The 18,280-nt window shown below is 37.1% G+C and overlaps 1 protein-coding gene, 1 long non-coding RNA gene and 1 pseudogene across 3 annotated transcripts in view; 2 read left to right on the forward strand and 1 right to left on the reverse strand.

Annotated features, from left to right (window-relative positions):
* The window catches only part of LOC126614629 (receptor-like protein 2), a 179,565-nt gene extending 162,205 nt beyond the window's left edge, over positions 1–17,360 (forward strand). For both annotated transcript variants that reach the window (XM_050282276.1, XM_050282277.1), the window contains exon 4: positions 16,467–17,360. In XM_050282276.1, coding sequence (XP_050138233.1) covers positions 16,467–17,175 — 709 coding nt within the window. In that variant the 3' untranslated portion in view covers positions 17,176–17,360. The remainder of the gene's footprint in view (positions 1–16,466) is intronic.
* On the reverse strand, positions 2,312–5,265 carry LOC126614635 (uncharacterized; annotated as a pseudogene).
* On the forward strand, positions 6,927–8,651 carry LOC126614636 (uncharacterized). The gene is made up of 3 exons (XR_007620465.1): positions 6,927–7,132; positions 7,923–8,058; positions 8,170–8,651. It is a non-coding gene; the product is annotated as an uncharacterized LOC126614636 (long non-coding RNA).
* Positions 17,361–18,280: the final 920 nt, after the last annotated feature.

Below are 18,280 nucleotides of genomic sequence, written 5' to 3' on the forward strand. Positions count from 1 at the left end.
TGGTTTTCCAAATAGGAGAGACTTACCCTAGGGGATTCAGAGGGCAAGGCACGACCGGTTATGACCCAACAACGTATTAGTGAGTGGCCTTTTGTTTTCAAACTAGGTATTATATATAAGGCTTCATAACTGTTTTTATGTGATGTTTGTATATCTTGCCATGACTATTATCTAGAAAAATAAAAATATTGTTGTTGTTGCGATTTATGAGTTTCTGAATCCAAATATGACATGATCATACATATATATTTATCTGCTCATCTACATATACTTTCACTTGTGCTGTGCCTGTTTTACGGCTGGGAGATGCTTCACGTGTATGTTCATTCCAGGCTAAATTTTCTATCAATCGTTTTGAGAGGAAAAAGAATATAGACCTGGCAATATCAGCTTTTGCTTTGCTTCGTATGTACCCTTGAAGGTGATGTGCTTCAAGCCTTCAAGGTCCTGATCTGGCTGAATCTTCCTTGACAATTGCAGGCAAGTTACTACTTATTATCTCCCCCGAGTAATCTACTAATCTTAATGATTCTATAGCGTATGCGTGTTCCTTCATTACCTTATGTTGCTGTTGACACTACAACAAAAATGAGCACTGCGCACAATAAATTATATGTGCCCTTTGAGGCCAAAAAAGCACCAACAATTGTGCTCATAGACCAATAGCAACAGTGCAGCTACTATCTTTGTATTTGTGCCCTCTATGGGCGTCACCATTGCTCAGAGGGCACAATACTGAGTTATGTGCTCATGATGTTAGCACAAATAAAGGGTGTTTTGTACTTACGTTCTGACAAAGTTGTCAGCAGTGGCGAAGCTACATAGGAGCGAAGGGGGGCGGCCGCCCCTCCGCTCGCCGGAAAACAAAGGCAGGAGTAAGGCTTGAACCCCTTTGGTTCGATCGGAATCTGGGAACCACGGTGGTTCATGGTTCGAATCTGGGAACTGTGAGCTTGCAGGTTCTTTTTTTAATTTTTAATTTTGGTTTGGTAAACGACGTTGTTTTGCATTAATCAAATAATTTTTTTTTAAAGAGCCACTGGTACCCATCCCAATCCTCCCACTTGTTTCAATTATTACCCCCACTCTTGCCCATAAATTACAAATCCCATCCCCCCACCTTTATTCCCAGATTTCAATTTTCAAAATTGACTCAAATCCCGGGATTAAACACAAGAAAGTCCTGTTCCGTTGCCCACCAAGCTCCAGACGCCACGCCAGCCGCTCCAAGTGAGGTTAATTTTTAATTTTTTTAAAAAATTTTATGGTTATCGATTATAGATCATTCATATAAATACTATGATTATTGATTTTTTTTTTGAAGTACATAAAAGAGGATTCATACATTATATATATTATAGGAACTTGAATCACACATGGTCTAGTAATAAAAATTGATTGCGGTAACCGCTATAAACCTTAATCAACTTACTCAATTTTTAATTGTGCTTTAGAATAAAAATTGAATTCTTGATTATTCATATGATTGTTAGTATTGATTAATTAATTCGTGATTTGATTAGATATTACCCTATAGTCTACTCTAGGATTAAGAGTCTAAGATATTTTTTTTTCTTTTGTTATACAGTTACGTAATGGAACGATACTATAAGAAACAGTGCTTAAATCCTTCTCCAATTATCGTGAAGCAATTCGTAGGTACTACCTCTAAAATGAACTTTGTTAACCTAAATCTCACAAAATGAACCAGGAGGTGTGAAAGCTACATGTTAATGTATAAGTTTCTTACATTAACTTTAGTGTTACCGGTTGCAACTGCTTCGGTGAAGAGAGTTTTTTCTGCTATGAAGATTGTGAAAACATCATTGCGTAACAAAATGGGAGATCAATGGTTGAGTGATAACATGGTTATTTACATTGAGAGAGATGTATTTGCTTTTACTGATAATGATCCTATTATGCGACGTTTTCATGACATGAAACTTCGCCGACAACAACTGTAATTTATTTGTATTGATTAGTTATATAAGACATTCCTATATAAAAAGATTTGGTTGTTGCCATTTTTCTTTAACCTTGCACGCATATAAGTTCGCCCCTTCTCCCGAGAATTCCTGGCTTCGCAACTTGTCAGACTACCATTTCCAGCCATGTTGGCACTTAAAATGTAATTGTGCCTACATGAATTAAATATTAAAAAAAATCATAATTTGAAAAATTGAAACTGAAATTGAGGTTTTTTTTTTCATAAAATGTAGAAAGCCTACAATACATTCTCAATCTCACAAACATATATTGTACTGTTACATATTTAATCTCTAATGCAAAAAGATCTTGAAAGCAAACATTTTTGGACAGATGCATCTTCCCCAGCAAGCCTTGCACCTCATCAAATCTCTGCTGCTCCATAAACGAATTAATGAAGATGATCATCAAGAGAAGATCTTCCATTTCTGTTTAAGTATTCTTGAAATAGTTTTTCCCTATCCTCCTACACAACAACATTAGTAAACTCAATAATTTAATGATTATAGTAATGTAAAACAAGATAATTTTAATACATAAGAATAGAACCTCCCACAATATGCAATTGAAATATAAGTTTTTCCACTATAAGAACATCACCGTACCTTGAAATTCTGGACATCAGTAAGTGGATAAGCAAGACAAAAGTTGATACTTACAACAATAAAATTGATAATTATCCTAAATAATGTCATTTTGGCTTACAAGAGATCGCAGACCAAGTCACATTTTCACCAAGGATGGGAAGTTCATGAGTTGGAGGGCAAACATATTTCATAGTGGTTAGAGAAAGTAGACTTCAGAAAGAAAAAGAAATGTGCAAGGTTTTGAGAGGATAGATGTACATATGTCTCACCTGGCTTGCAACAAGGAGAACTGCTTTGGCATTTTCTTTCTTGTAATTTATCTAAATGTGTTTTTGTCACCATTGCAACCCGATCAATGTATGGCTCGGTATATTTCTTAGCTTCCTACCATAACACAGAAATGCCATAAGAAAGAATTCCATCCACCAAATCCATATATTAAAAAAGTTCTCTTGAGGGGCTCACCTGAATGTAAGGATCTGCCATATTTTGTGCCTTGAAAACAAGTGGTCATATAAAACTCTTTGATGAACGATATACATCAACAGTTTTTGTAGTGACTAATCAAATGTTTGGTTCAAGATAGGCTTTAAATTCCAAAGACTGTTTCTTCAACCTTGGGATCCAGTTCTTCAAATTAAAAGAGGAAGAATTAGAAAGGTTGCCAACTTGGTTCAATATCTCAAATAGAAAAGTTGACTGTACACTAATTGTTCAGAAAAGAGGAAGATGTCAAACACCAAAGCTGAGTCTAATGACTTCAGAATTTATTAGTAAGATAGGCTCTTGCTGCTTTATGCTCCTCTTCAGAACTCGAGTTTTGAAACTCAAATTTTGCCACTTAATCCCATAAAACGCAACTTGTGTCTCACTTTGTATTTTGTATTATATGAAGAAGAGTTGGGGATAACATACTATTCTGATTATTTCAACGATGATCCCAGCCCAACCCTCACCACGAGCTTTCATTTTTAAGGCCTGAGGATAAACAAATAAATGAATACTTGGCTATTCCAGTTTATTCACCTGGCAAGTGAACATCTTTATTGGAGAAGTTTAACGAATAAAGTTTGGAATATCACAGACACACCTTTTCAATTCCCAGATTGAAGGCTGGTCTTCCAAGCTCATTCTAGTAAGTCACAATGTACGTCTGCACATAAATACTTTGTCATGAAATTAGACTGACATTGTTATCCAACTAATCTGCGTGGATTAACCTGAAAATAGTCTACATGAACTCCAAATGTATGTGGAAACCATCCTCCATGGACCTGATCATGGGTCACAGCAGGATTTAACTATTGGCAGTATGGTGAACTTAATTTTAAAGTACTTGTAAATGGTAACAAGAACATGATACGCTTCACTGTTATTCAAGCTTAAAAGTTTGCATATGATTAATAAGAGACAGGGCCATAACAGAATCCACCTTTAGGCAATTGATAAATTTACTAATTGACTAGTCTACTAAAAGAGGCAAAGACACAAGAATTAAACCTAAAGTGATAACAACAACGTTGCCAACAACAGCAGGCATTAGAAAATTATAGCATTACCATTTCCTTACCTCAGTCAAATCTTCAAATATCGAAGAAATCCCAAACTTCTCCTTCACCATTTCTTCCTGAGATATCAAAAAAATTAATACCATATAGCAATTGATAGTTTCAGGTAGCAAATAAACGGACAACAAACCTCTGCAACTTGAAGATCATGTTCAGTTTTCTGAATTCTAGTCTTCTGTTCATCATTTACTTTTCGAAGCTGAAAAAGAATAGAAAGAGAGATTAGATTGGCCAATTAAATTACACTAAAGTCTGCTTTTACAAAGAAATTTTGCACCCATGGAAAATTAAACTTGATTACAGACTGTCTAGTTGTATACACCATGTAGGACCTTGATCGCAGAACTCCACAATGAAGGGATATCTAATCTACAACTCCACAGATATTTAAAAGCTTTCAGAACTAATCAAGACAATTCAAAATAACATCAAATCCTAAGAGAAAAGAGCTTCTCTTAAAAACACGCGATTACTAAAAGAAATAATATTGTATATCCATGGCACTTGAACAACCAACACACGTTTACAAGTATACAATCGTACTTTAAAAATGAAAGGAGATAAAGATTAAAGCATTAAGCATCCTCTTCCTTTTCTCTTACCTCTCCTTCTCTCCCTCCTCCCTCCAAGTCGCCGACTCCCAATTCGAAGGCTACGGCGACGAAATAAATGAGGACAACGACGACTACTCCTCACTCCCTCTTCCGACTCGCACCCGCCTTTTCCTCACCACCGCCTCCTAACCCGACTCACCTTCTGATCTCTCCCTACCAGACCCGATTCCCAATTCGGACTCACCATGCATCCATCTTCCCAAACCTTCCTTCACCAGCTTCGTGTATTGGGATGAAGATGAGTTCGAATGCCTCCCACTCCAACCCTAGAAATTGCCCTTCGATGACCCTGTAGTTACCAAAACTGCGATTACCTCCTTTGATTCTGATTCCAAACTCTCCGCCGATCCCAACCCCCCGCCGCTCCGAGATCCTTTCTTGTGGAGATCGTGTGCGGAGGGTTCCTACCAAGGTTTTCTGGCGACGATGGAACTCAAGAGCCTCCACGATTTGATCTGGGGAAGGTAGTGAGAGAAAGGGGGTTGGAGAGAAAGAGAGACTCTAAAGGAGGCAGAGAGAGATGAGAGAACGGGAAGGAGGGGGTGCAGTGTGGGTGGGTTAAGGGGAGAGAGAGAAAATGGGGCGTGGGGCCATAAGTTTATGACAAATAATAAAAAACAAATAATTGTGCCCTTAGATGTAAAATATAGGCACAATAATATATTTGAGTTCATTTTTTTAAACAAAGTTGTCAGAAAATGTGTTTGTGTCCATTTTTTTTTATATTGGGCACAATATGTAGTGTCCTTTATTGAATGGGCACTGTTTTAATCTTTTTGTGTTGAAAGACACACAAATCCCTCCATTGTGTCCATAATTTTGTGCCCAAAAGCCATTTTTGTTGTAGTGTGAAGACTGTTTATATATTAGTTAGGCTATCAATAACCAAGTAGAAGCATGCAGTAATAACCTGGTTGTGTGATTAAGCTTTCCCTTTGGTTCATTTGCGTGTTCAGAGCTTTACGGATCTTGCAATTTAACATTAGTATCTGGATGTCAAAAGACATTCTTTTGTGTTTTTCTTGGTAAATTATGAAACATTAGCGTATATCTAGAGTTTTTGGTGAAGGCTTAGACCCATAGTCACACCTAGAATTGTTATTTATGAGAAGAAAAAAAATGTACATAATCCAAATAGCAATGAACTATTGTGCTGTTATCCTACAGTAACAGATGTCCCTTTATGAGCAGTTTTATAAGCTTGTCTGACGTACATCCGAATCAGAACCATGTATGGGTATTCAAATTTTCCTTGGTTATTTGCGAAGATATTTCTGTAACATCCCACATCGTCCAGGGGAGTGATCCTTAAATGTATATTCCCATCCTTATCTAGCACGAGGCCTTTTGGGAGCTCACTGGCTTCGGGTTCCGTAGGAACTCCGAAGTTAAGCGAGAAGGAGGCTAGAGCACTCCCAGGATAGGTGACCCACTGGGAAGTTGCTCGTGAGTTCCCAGAAACAAAACCGTGAGGGCGTGGTCGGGGCCCAAAGCGGACAATATCGTGCTACGGTGGTGGAACGAGCCCGGGAAGTGGTCCGCCCCGGGCCAGGATGTGACAATTTCCACTTCGTTTTGCATGAAATATGTGAAAAATATATACAGAGAGACCATCAAGTCCAAAGAAATAGGGTGATAACTGTGTAGAAGACTGGAATGACCTGGTGTTTGGGAGGTGAAATGAAAATTTAGATTGACTGGAGGATAACATACTCGTTTGATCTCTCAAAAGTTATTCAGCAGGGTTCCGAATAATGCAGGTTTTGTAAGAAATAAGTGTCATAGTTTTAGCAATTCTATGTTTAACATAAACAATAGTTTCTGACCGTATAGTCTACAGACGTTTTGAGATAATAAATCTTGTCTTAAATTAAAAGTTCCGTCATATTGGGGATTCTTATCCAGGGCTGGAAAAAAATCCCAAAAATCCCAAACCAAACCAAAAAAATCCCGATCCCAAACCAAAATTTCCGAAATTTTCGGGATATAATCCCAAACCAAACCGAAAATTTCGGTATGGGATTCGGTTTTGCATTTCATTTTTTTCGGTATTCCCATACCGAACCGAAAAAATATATATATATATATATTTTTTTTAAGAAAATTATTTGAACTGTTTATTGTTTTAGATTTAATCTGTGCCGTTGATTTGTTTTAGGTCAGATCTCATTTCTTTCTTTCACAGTTCCGTTCCATTTCCCTGATTCCATCCATCAAACTCCAAGCCCCTGCGCCTCCTCCCTCACCGAGCCCTCATCTCTCATCTGTCTGTGTCGAATTCTGGCCAACCACCGTCGTCGTCTTCATGGATTCATTTGCGTTCGGTTCTGTTAATCGTGTCCTCTTCCTCACCAGCTCATTGTTCTTCCTTTGATCGGTGAGTCTCTCTCTCTCTCTCTCTAAAGTTTTGTTTTCGGTAATTTCCTCTCTTAGATCCCGATCTCGGGAAGCTTCAAGTTCATGTTTTTAGTACCAATTTTAGCTCAGTTCCACTGTTTTAATGGCGTTTTCGCTTCGATCCCTTCTTTCGGGTCACCTTCTTCATTCGCATTTTGGTCCTCCTTGTAAATTGTTACTCTTTCAGTTGCTTAAAAAATTGTGGGTTCGATGTATTGGGCAAGCTGCATTGGTTGTTTCTTTTGCGCATCGATTTGCTTCTGGAAGATTTGTGTTGTTTTTGTCTCATGGTTCTAGTAAAGTTAGGATCTTTATGTTTTAATATTGTAAGTGTTTGAATTTTGTATATTAAGCTGCCATTGAGCAACAATGCTGTGGTTTAATGAGTCAAAGATTGATAAACCCGAATTGATGTTAGCTTTTACTAATCTTCTCAAGCGATAGATGGATTGAAGTGTTTTGGATATTCAAAGTCAATTAATTAAGCTGCAAAGCTATTGCGTTTATCTACAGTTTAACTTTAATCCTTGTTGATAATTTGCTTTGACTTGGCCCTTCGAGTGCATGCTTATGTAGAATATCCAGAATTTTGAAGCGGTCTAATTTGGTTTTCGTCTACTGCCAGACCCTTTCTTTTATATGAAAGGTTCAAACTTTGAGATGTTTTTATTGGCCTAACATTTTCATTCATTTATACACTGATATTTTTTGTATAGCTGATGCTTCCTTAATCTAACCATTACTAATTGCACTCATTGTTTCATTTTCAGGGTTCGTCTTAAGTCACCTTGGTCCCGCAGGAAAAGAAAACATGCTCTTTCAGCTCAGCAATGGAGGCTTTTCTTTACACCAGATGGCAAGCTTCGTGATGGTGGAGTTAAGTTGGTGAAGAAAGTTCGCAGTGGAGTGAGTTTCTGTCACTTTCGTGTTATATTTGCTATCAAAATGCCGTAACATCTATTCATGGTTCCAACTTCCATCATTGACATTATTCATCTTAAAATTTCGTGAATGCAGGGTGTTGATCCAAGTTTTTCAACTACTATTTCGGGATTCCCGATTTGTCCCGAAATCCCGAAACTAATTCGGAATTCCCGAAAATTGGGATTCCCGAAAATTTGGTTTGGGATCGGTATTGAAATTGGATTCCCGAAAATTTCGGTTTGGGAATCGGGACAAGGGTTTCGGTATGGGATCCCATACCGAACCACCCCTATTCTTATGTGTGCGTCAGTCAGTGTTGTATGGGGTTGCCTTTTACCCAAGATTCTAAAAAACGCTAGGCGCTAGTCGGACGGCAGGCTGGCGCCTAGCATCTAGGCGGCTAAGCGGGGTCTAGGCGGCCTAAACGGATTTAAGTAATTTTATTATACATCATATAAATTAATTCATTTTACTACATAATATGTGAATATACATTGAATAATATGTTATTTTTTAGACCTTTTGTATTATTTTCTAATCCTATAAAATTTTTTGGGCCTTTTTCATTAATAAAATGTAAGGTTTGGACCTTGTATTCCTGTTTCACCATTGAATAGAATTGTCCAGTCCATTATAGATGGGCGCAATGGATCCTAACCAAAAACCCAAAGCCATCTAATCCAATTGTCATCTTATATTTCCTACATCCTCCCGATTCCCTATCAAGGCATTCACCGACTAACCTTTTCACAATAAAACCCTAAGCTGCTCACTGCAAAAAACATTGCCGCCGTCAGCCATATCATCACATCAGCAATTGCAGATCCATACTCTCTCTCGTCTGGTAAACCATCGTCACACCGAGAGGGAGACAGCGAGCCGTAAAGGTAACTGATGCTGGAAGTGGAAAGGGTGGAATCTCAGCATCTACTGGTGTGAGTGAAACTTTTAACTCTCGACTCAAAAGCCTGTTGTGATGTTATGAAGGGAAAACCAGATGAACCCAAGTGTGGTTTCAGCCAAAAGGTGGTCGATATCCTTGTGCAAGAAAAGGTGGACTTTGCTTAGGGAGAGAAGACGGTGAGGCGCAGAGCACCCAGATTGGCCAGCGTCCGCCTGCTTCTTGCTAGACCAGTTGTATTTTCCCAGGCCGCCCAGACCATCCAGCTTCTTTCTAGCCCACCCAGCGTCCGTTTAGGCCTCCCAGGCGTCCGCCTTACGACGCCTAATAAATTTCCCGATTTAGTAAATGATTTTGGGTTAATCGGGGTGGAGCACAGCCGTCTAGCACCTAGGCGGCCGCCTAGAGCGTTTTTTAGAACACTGCTTTTACCTATTGTGGACGCCAAACAACCGTACGTACGCTGGATTTCTATATGAGCTTGCAGGACAAGTTATGCTGGGTCCTTAGGTTTGGTTTACCCTGGTCCACCCTTGTCTGGGCCACGTACCAAGAGGAATCAATTCTACTTCAATGGCGTAGTCGTTGGCTTTAATTTAACATTGATTACTGGCGAAGCTAGGCCTTGCCGAGGGAAAGGACGAAATTCAAAAGAGTGCAAGTCCAACTAAACCTGACAATTTTTAACACGACTTGTTAACCCAACACGACACGATACAAAATTAACAGATTTTTGGGATGATACAATAACGAATCGGATCGTTATCAGGTAACTCGATAAGCACTTGTTAAGATAATAGGTTGGTCCAGCTATGCAAGTGGATAACTTGTTACACGATAAGAAAAATATTAATTTAATAATTTTATACCACTAAAAGAAATACTATAATTAACATTAGTAAAATTTAATCCCGAACTGAATTGAAAGTTAATATATAATGTAACGGGAGAGATTAAGATAGGGTATTTTGTATAAATTCAATATAAATTACAATATTAACAATAGATCAACAATATTTATGTTAATTATAAATAGGTCAATTATGTATTATGATACTTAAATGCATTTAAAATAAATAATAATTACAAAATCTGCCACTACAGCTGTCACCCACTTAAACTGACACACTCTTTCTCATATTTGGATAGGTCAATACGAATTCATGTAGTGTCTGTTTCCTGATTTTGTTTTTCACATTTGAGATTCAGACGCTGCGTTGCAGTGTCTATTTCCTAATTCTGTTTTTTTCAATCACTCATCGTGCAACTCTTGATTTTTACATTTGAATTCAGACACTGCAATGCAATGTTCATTTCTTGGTTTAGTTTTTACATTATTTTTACATTTGGATTCAAACACACAGCAATGCAGTGGCTATTTCTTGGGTTTTTTGTGTGGTTTTTATTTTTTTATTTTAATATTTGGATTCAGACACTGCAATTCAGTGTCCATTTCCTAGTTCTGTTTTTATATTTTTTTACATTTGGATTCAGACACTGCAATGCAGTATCCGTTTCCTAGTTCTGTTTTTATATTATTTTTACATTTAGATTCAGACACTGCAATGTAGTATTCATTTCCTGACTCTGTTTTTTTTTTTTTTTTGACATTTTGATTTAGACACTATAATGCAATGTTCGCTTTTTTGGTTCTGTTTTTTATGCAGTATATGATTTGGATTTCAATTAAAACATGTCGAAAACCAATTTGTCTTTCATTCTCCATCCCAAACCTCTAACCCAACAAAAAAAATCAACTTGCACGTTCCAAAAACAAGACCCAAATTGAAAATAAACTGATTTCAATTTGTCCATTATTTCTCCTTCATCACTTTTTTCTGTGTGAATTCAATCAACAACACTCTCCCCTCTTGATCTCTCATTGTTATTATGAACTCGATTGACAACCACTTGTCGAGTCAATGATGCAATGAGATTAGCCATGGAATAATGAAATTCAATAGCAGATCGATGAGATATAATAGTCGAACAACAAATTTAGTGGCGGCAATGAGATTTTCGTGCCCACTGCTACAACCGAAGAGATTTTTATTGATGGCCTTTCAAGTATAGATTCATGGCTTGTATTTATTCATATTTCAACAAGAGAGAGAGAGAGAGAGAGAGAGAGAGAGAGAGAGAGAGAGAGAGAGAGAGAGAGAGAGAAAGATTTTTATTGCTGGGTTTCAGTTATGGATTCATGGCTTGTATTTATTCATCAACGAGAGAGAGAGAGGCATTTGGGTTATCTTCACCTACAGAAAAGAGGATTTTTGGGAGAGATGATCATAAACCATTTTATGATTTAATTTGGGGCAAAAAAGTAATTTTTTAACTATTTATATGGGCTTGAAACCCATGTAACATTCCTCATTGACCTATGTCTAATTAACAAAAATATTTCATTGATTAAGTCTAAAATAAAAATTGACCATTGATACATGGTTCATTAGTAAAAATTTTATAGACCTTTTACTAAATTTCTTGTTTAAGATAAATATGGTAGGGATCTTTAGAAAGAAAAATAAAACTTACAAGAATAAATAAAGAAAAAAAAAGATAAATGGGTAAACAAACCACAAAAATGTGGGGTCAGAAGAGAAAAAAGGGTAAGTGGGGCAGAAGTGTTAAAAAAAGGTTGGTCAAATTTTAAGCGAAAAAAAAGGTAAACAAAAGGTCGGTAGAGAGAAATCCAATTTCTTTTGTCAAATGCACCGTGTAGGTGTAGGGAATATCAAACAGATAAGCCTTCATCTTCTTTGCAAGTTCCGTCACTCTGCAACTATTTTTTTTTTCTTTCTGATTTCGTTCTCTAAAAATTAAAACACACAAGTCATCAGCGCACCGCACAACCAAACCCAGAAATCTGGAAAGTTCAAAAGAACAGAGGGGCGGAATTCTTACTCTTCGTGGAGATTTCCGACGAGTGGAGGGGCGGCCGCCCCTCCTAGTCCCTATGTAGCTTCGCCCTATACCCATGTATCATTCCCTAATTGATTGGTAGAGCTGCATATCTTCTGCATGTATGGGAATGATAAATATAATATATCATGTTTCAGGTGGCTTCGATAATCGTTTGAGAGAAAATGTTGAGTAATTAGAGGAGCTCACAAGTCTAGCAGAAAGGGAAGGAGTTGTTGAATATGAATCCCATATTGATGGGAGGAGGGATTTGCATGGGCAAGTTGGGTTATTCTCATATTGCCAACTTGGTTTTATGATGTAACCTCAATTTCTTCATTATATCGGTGTCCCACGTGTGACGTCAAATGGCCACACGCACTTCACGTCACCCTGGTGTGTTGTGTTAAATTCGTCATACGTGAGGGCGGGGGCGTACTGTTGAGAATGAATCCTACATGCTTGGAAGGAGGGAGTCGAGGGACTTTGCATGAGCTTATATGTAAGTTGGACTATTCTCCATATTATCAATTGATTTTACGGTGAAATCCTAATTTCTTCAAGAGTGTCTAATCAAGTTTAACTTCATCACCTCTTGCTAATGCACTTCTCTCCCAATGCCTATGCCTCCTTTACACGCCAAAGGTGAAAACTACATAATTTTGTTCTGTTGTCAGATATTGTGGGGAATATGAAATTGATATAAGATATTTCAAAATGTAGGATGAACACTTTGGCATTGTACGATCTGGAAGCAATGGCTTCTCATAAACCTGGCATTGCGTGCAACAGTGGGGGCCCTGTAGAGACCGTTAAGAATGGTGAAACGAAATTTCTATGTAACTGTAACCCAAGAGAGTTCTCCTTGGTTATGGTTAAACTCATAGTTCATAACGCACCCGCAGATGGCTCAGAGAATGGGTATAGAAGCACGACGGCATGTCATGTAGTCATTATCTACAAAAAATATTGGTCAGCACTTGAATCAATACATTGTTGATGTTGCTTGAACCAAAAGAGACTGCAGAAGGAATAAACATAGCATGATACGAAAGACTGCATGACTAAGTAGCTCAACTGAGTTAACTCATGGACTCACATATACTCTGGTTAGTTCTAGGATTTTGTTATATTTTATGATTTTGTCTTTTGGTTCATATTTTAAAATTTGATAGTTTTTGAATGACTACTATGAGTCAATTCAGGCCATGTTTAGCATTTTCTGTAAACATACTTCAATTTTGTTAACATTTCTACATAACCATGGATAGACGTCACTCTATTGTAGCAATACTTTTCCCAAAATTCAATGTTCTGATCTTTTTTTCAATTACCTAACAGGAAAGGCATTAGTTCTTTTAATGTGGTTGTCTTCATCTTGGGCAAATTTGCAAAAATTAGGAGGTCTGGTCCTTTCATGGTGGCCCATCCTTCAAATCCAATGTCATCTTCAAAGTGGAAAATCTCTCTTGGATTTTCTTATGTTATAAATTTTTCTTCTTATGGTTCATATTTTAAAATTTGAAATATTATATTTTAAAGGCTTTTTAGCCTAAATGATCTCTGATAATCGTATAACTTCTCAGTTTGGTTCTAACAATGAAAAGAGATAAAATTGGTCACTAATCTTGTTTATCGTAAATTGTTTGTCAATTATTTGGAGTTTGTCCAGATCAATGTTTTATTTTTTTTGGAAGATTTTGATCTGGGTTCACTTCCAAGATGAAGATGATGGATTTATGGGACCCACGTGGCGTCACATCATCATATTAACAGAATAATTGATGGATTTTTTATGGAATGATCAAAATGATTTATGATAGATAAGTTTAGGGACCACATCTGTTAATTTTAATTGCTAGAGACCAAACTAAGAAGTTACGCCAATCTTATATACCAATTTAGCTACAAAACCTATTTTTGAATGTCTACTTTGAGTATGCTGAGTCAAATTCTTTCTCAACATGGTTTCCTGTGTGTGGGGAAAGTTTAGGATTCAGGGTTTAAGGCTTAAGGTGTGGGGAAAGTTCTCGGAGGTGTTCAGGTTCATTTTCGCTTGATAGATACATTTAAAGTAGTCAATTGAGTCACTTTAGGTTTTGGCATGCCGTATACGAAATGTTAATTGTAATAAAAACCACATTCGTACGAAAATAAGCGTTTGGTGTCACTTCATATTATTCTGCTCCCTTAAATTCAATGCTCCCTTTTTTTTTCAATGCTTTTTTTTTTTTTTTCAATTACCGCGTAGAAACAAAGGCATAATTTCTTCCAGCAAGACTTTAACATTAGCTCTGGTCCTTTCAAGGTGGCCCCTCCTTAATTCAGAACCAATGTCTTCATGTGCGAAATATCTATTCGACGTATAGAGGGCTTTGGAACATTTGTAGGGTTATGGTTGTTTGCCAATTTCTCAGTTTGCAGTGATGTTTGCCGCCAGCGTGTCCGAATGTTTGCCTCTAGCGTGTTCAAGCTAAAAGAAAGACAGAAAATAATTTCGAGTAAACTGTAGCAATGGTTCTTCAACTTTAATCAATTTTGAGTAATGGTTCTTCAACTAAAAATTCATTACCATTGGTCCTTAAACTCATCAAAACGTGTAGCTATGGTCATTTTTGTCAACTCCATAAAAATTTTGTCAAAATGAGTTGCGTTGGAATGACCATTGCTACAATTGGGTTAAAATTGAGGGACCATTGCTCCAATTGGGTTAAAGTTGAGAGACCATTTATCTAGTTGAATTAAAGTTGAGGGACCATTGAAACAATTTTTCTTAATTGATTTTTCATATTTGCCCCTTGATTTAGCCTACGTGCATGACACATGATTATTTTGACGGAAGTTCTAACGGAATTGACAAAAAGGAGCATAGATGCACGTTTTGATGAGTTGAGGGACCAATGATAATAAATTTTTAGTTGAGGCACCATTGTTCCAATTGGATTAAAGTTGAGGGACCATTGCTACAATTTACTCAAGAATTTCATATTATGTATTGCAATTAGTTCCTCTATATATACCCAAATGTAAAAAACACATATGTATGCTAGAGCAGCTTAATTTCTAACCCAATGGCTCATGGCTTCCTTCTCATCCTCTTATTCTCTCACATCATCACTACAAATGTTCATGCATGCCACCAAATTGAGCGCCGCTCTCTTCTGTCCTTCGCCTCCACCCTATCTTCTCGTCCTTTAAATTGGAATTCAGTTAACTGTTGTCGTTGGAAAGGCATCACTTGTAATCAAGATGGTTTGGTCACTCATTTGCTCTTATCCTCCAAAGGTCTAAAGGGAGCTATTTTCCCCTCATCATCATCACTTGGAAATCTCACACACCTCACCCACATGAATCTCTCTCACAATTCAATTTCCGAATCACTTGGAACTGAATTCTTCTTGTCTTTGGATCATCTTGAGATCCTTGATTTGAGTTTTAATCTTCTTTCTGGAAAGCTACCATTTTCTATGCCATCACACAATATCCAGACGTTGGATTTGTCAAGCAATCGCTTCCATGGTGCAATTCCATCGTCATTCTTTCAAAAAGCTCGGAACTTAACTAGTTTCAACGTCCACAACAATAGCTTCTCAGGTTTGATCCCATCCTCTATATGTATTCATTCTTCTCCCTTGATTAGGTTGTTGGATTTTTCCCTCAATGCATTCAGTGGCAACATTTCTCCTGGACTCGGGGGGTGTTCAAAATTGCAAATTTTTCGTGCTGGTAACAATAACCTCTCAGGATTACTGCCAAAAGATATCTACAATGCCACGAAAATCGAAGAAATTGCATTCCCTTTCAATTCACTCCATGGAGCCATAAGTGAGAAAATTTTCAACCTCACCAACCTTGCAATCCTTGACCTCTCCTTTAATCAATTGAGTGGCATGCTCCCTCTCCATTTTGGAAAGCTCTCCAAATTGAAAATCTTGGCTCTTGATTACAACCATTTTGATGGTTCTTTTCCCCTATCGTTGATGAATTGCACGAGCCTTGTAGAAATACATATGGCAGCAAACAACTTGGAAGGAGATATATCCATGCTCAATTTCTCGAAACTCAATCACCTTAGTAAACTTGACCTACTTCGAAACCACTTTATTGGTACATTTCCAACAAGCCTTTATTCATGCCAGTCCCTAAAAGCTATTCGTTTGAGTGCAAATAATCTAGAGGGACAAATACAACCTGAAATTCTTTCATTGAAATCTTTGTCTTTTCTCTCACTTGGTGGCTTAACCAACATCACTGGGGCAATGAAGATATTGATGCATTGCAAAAGTCTTCAAACACTCCTCCTTTCGTATTCGTTCCAAGGTGAGGAAATTCCAAACGATGAAGGCATGCTTGATGTCGGTGGGTTTCAAAATCTTCGATTTTTGAGTATTTATTATTGTGAGTTCACTGGTCAAATGCCTTTATGGTTATCAAAACTCAAGAACATAGAGATCTTGATTCTGAAAGGTAGTCGAATTACAGGGCCAATTCCTAAATCGTTGGGGACTCTTCCCAAACTCTTTTTCTTGAGCTTGGCAGACAACCAAATTTCTGGTGAATTTCCAAAAGAACTTTGTGGACTCCCAAGGTTGTTACATGAACCAACCACAACTCAAGTAGACGATTATATTGACTTGCCTATCTTCACCGCTGCAGACCTATATCCAATTTTTTACCCACGAAGATTGTCCAACTTTGCACCAACAGTAGACCTATCTCTCAATCACATTCGTGGCAGAATACCTACTAAAATAGGCCAAATACACCTTGTCCACAACTTGGATCTTAGTAGCAACTACTTTTCCGGGAACATTCCAGAACAAATATCCAACCTCAAAAATCTAGAGAATTTGAGCCTCTCCATGAATCATTTGTCTGGAAACATCCCGTTGTCCATGGCAAGCCTTAATTTCTTAAAATCTTTGAATGTCTCATACAATAATCTTGAAGGATCAATCCCAACAAGCACTCAGCTCCAAAGTTTCAATGCTTCTGCGTTTGAGGGGAATTTAAAATTGTGTGGCGCTCCACTTCCAAATGAGTGTCTACCAATTAAGGGCATTGATGCAGATAGTAACAACAACCAAGGTGTGGACAATGGACATCAATTTCCATGGTTGTATATTTTCACCGCACTGGGTTTCATTGTAGGGTTTTGGGTAGTGTTTGGTTCTTTAATTGTTAAGAAGACATGGAGATATGCATATTTTCAATTCTTAGATCATGTACAAGATAGGCTCTATGTGATGATTACAGTGCGTATGACCATGATGAAAAGAAGGCTTAGAGGAGACTAGATTGTACTTTTATTGTACATCTTTGGTTTTCTTTTCATACCGATGACGGCAAGAATATGTATATTTCTTATGTTTTCTATGTAAAAAGTAATGCTAATGGCACTTGTAATGGTGATTCTGTTAAGGGTGCGTGCTTGGGGCATTTATCTATATTTTGAATGTCCCTAGCCTTGTGTATGAAGAAATATTATGTAATTCAAGACCTGCAGATGGCTCAGAGAATGGGTATAGAAGCGCGATGGCATGACAAAGAGTCATTCTCTACAAATATATGCTCGAACAAAAAGAGTCTAAAGAGAGAATTATATAGCACGACACGGAAGATTACATGACGTTGTGCAGTATAAGTTGGTTACAGAAACTGTTCAACTGAGCCAACTCAGAGACTTAAATATTAATCTGGTTAAGTTGAAGATTTTCTTATGCTTTATGATTTTTCTTCTTATGGTTCATATTTTGAAATTTGAAATATTATTTTTTAAATGTGTAATTCGAGTATGCTGAGTCATATTCTTTCTCAACATGCTTTCCTGTGTATAGGGAAAGTTTACACTATGTTTGGATGAGAGAAATAAACTTGGAATTTGGATTAAAGACATAATTTATAAATTGACATGCACTAATTCCCTTGTTTGGAATCATAAATATAGAAAATTAGAATTTCCGCATGAAAAAAAAACTTGGAATTTGGGAGCTCCAATTCCCAAGTTTAAATTCCATATAAATAGGTGTCATTTTCCAATTTCTATGATTGAGAGTTTAAAAACAACAAATTTCGTTTTCAATTCCATTGTTTTTTTAGGTTACCCAAATAAGAAAATTCACAAATTCTATAGAATAAAATTCCATCATTTAAATTTCCGTCATTTTAAAATTCCTTAGTAATCTTAAATTTCTTCATCCAAACATATTCTTCTTTTGCCAAAAGAAGAATATGTTGATAGGGAATAAATTGTAGTTTGAGGAAATGGTTACAGCAGTTACTTCTGCTCGTTGCATGGTTTTTTTTATTTTTATTTTTTATTGAAAAGATTGCTCTATTGAACATCAAGATAATGTACATAGGACAGCACAAACTATCCAAATCCAAACATGAATATCAGGA

Source organism: Malus sylvestris, chromosome 3, assembly GCF_916048215.2.
Source record: "Malus sylvestris chromosome 3, drMalSylv7.2, whole genome shotgun sequence".
Lineage (NCBI taxonomy): Eukaryota > Viridiplantae > Streptophyta > Magnoliopsida > Rosales > Rosaceae > Malus > Malus sylvestris.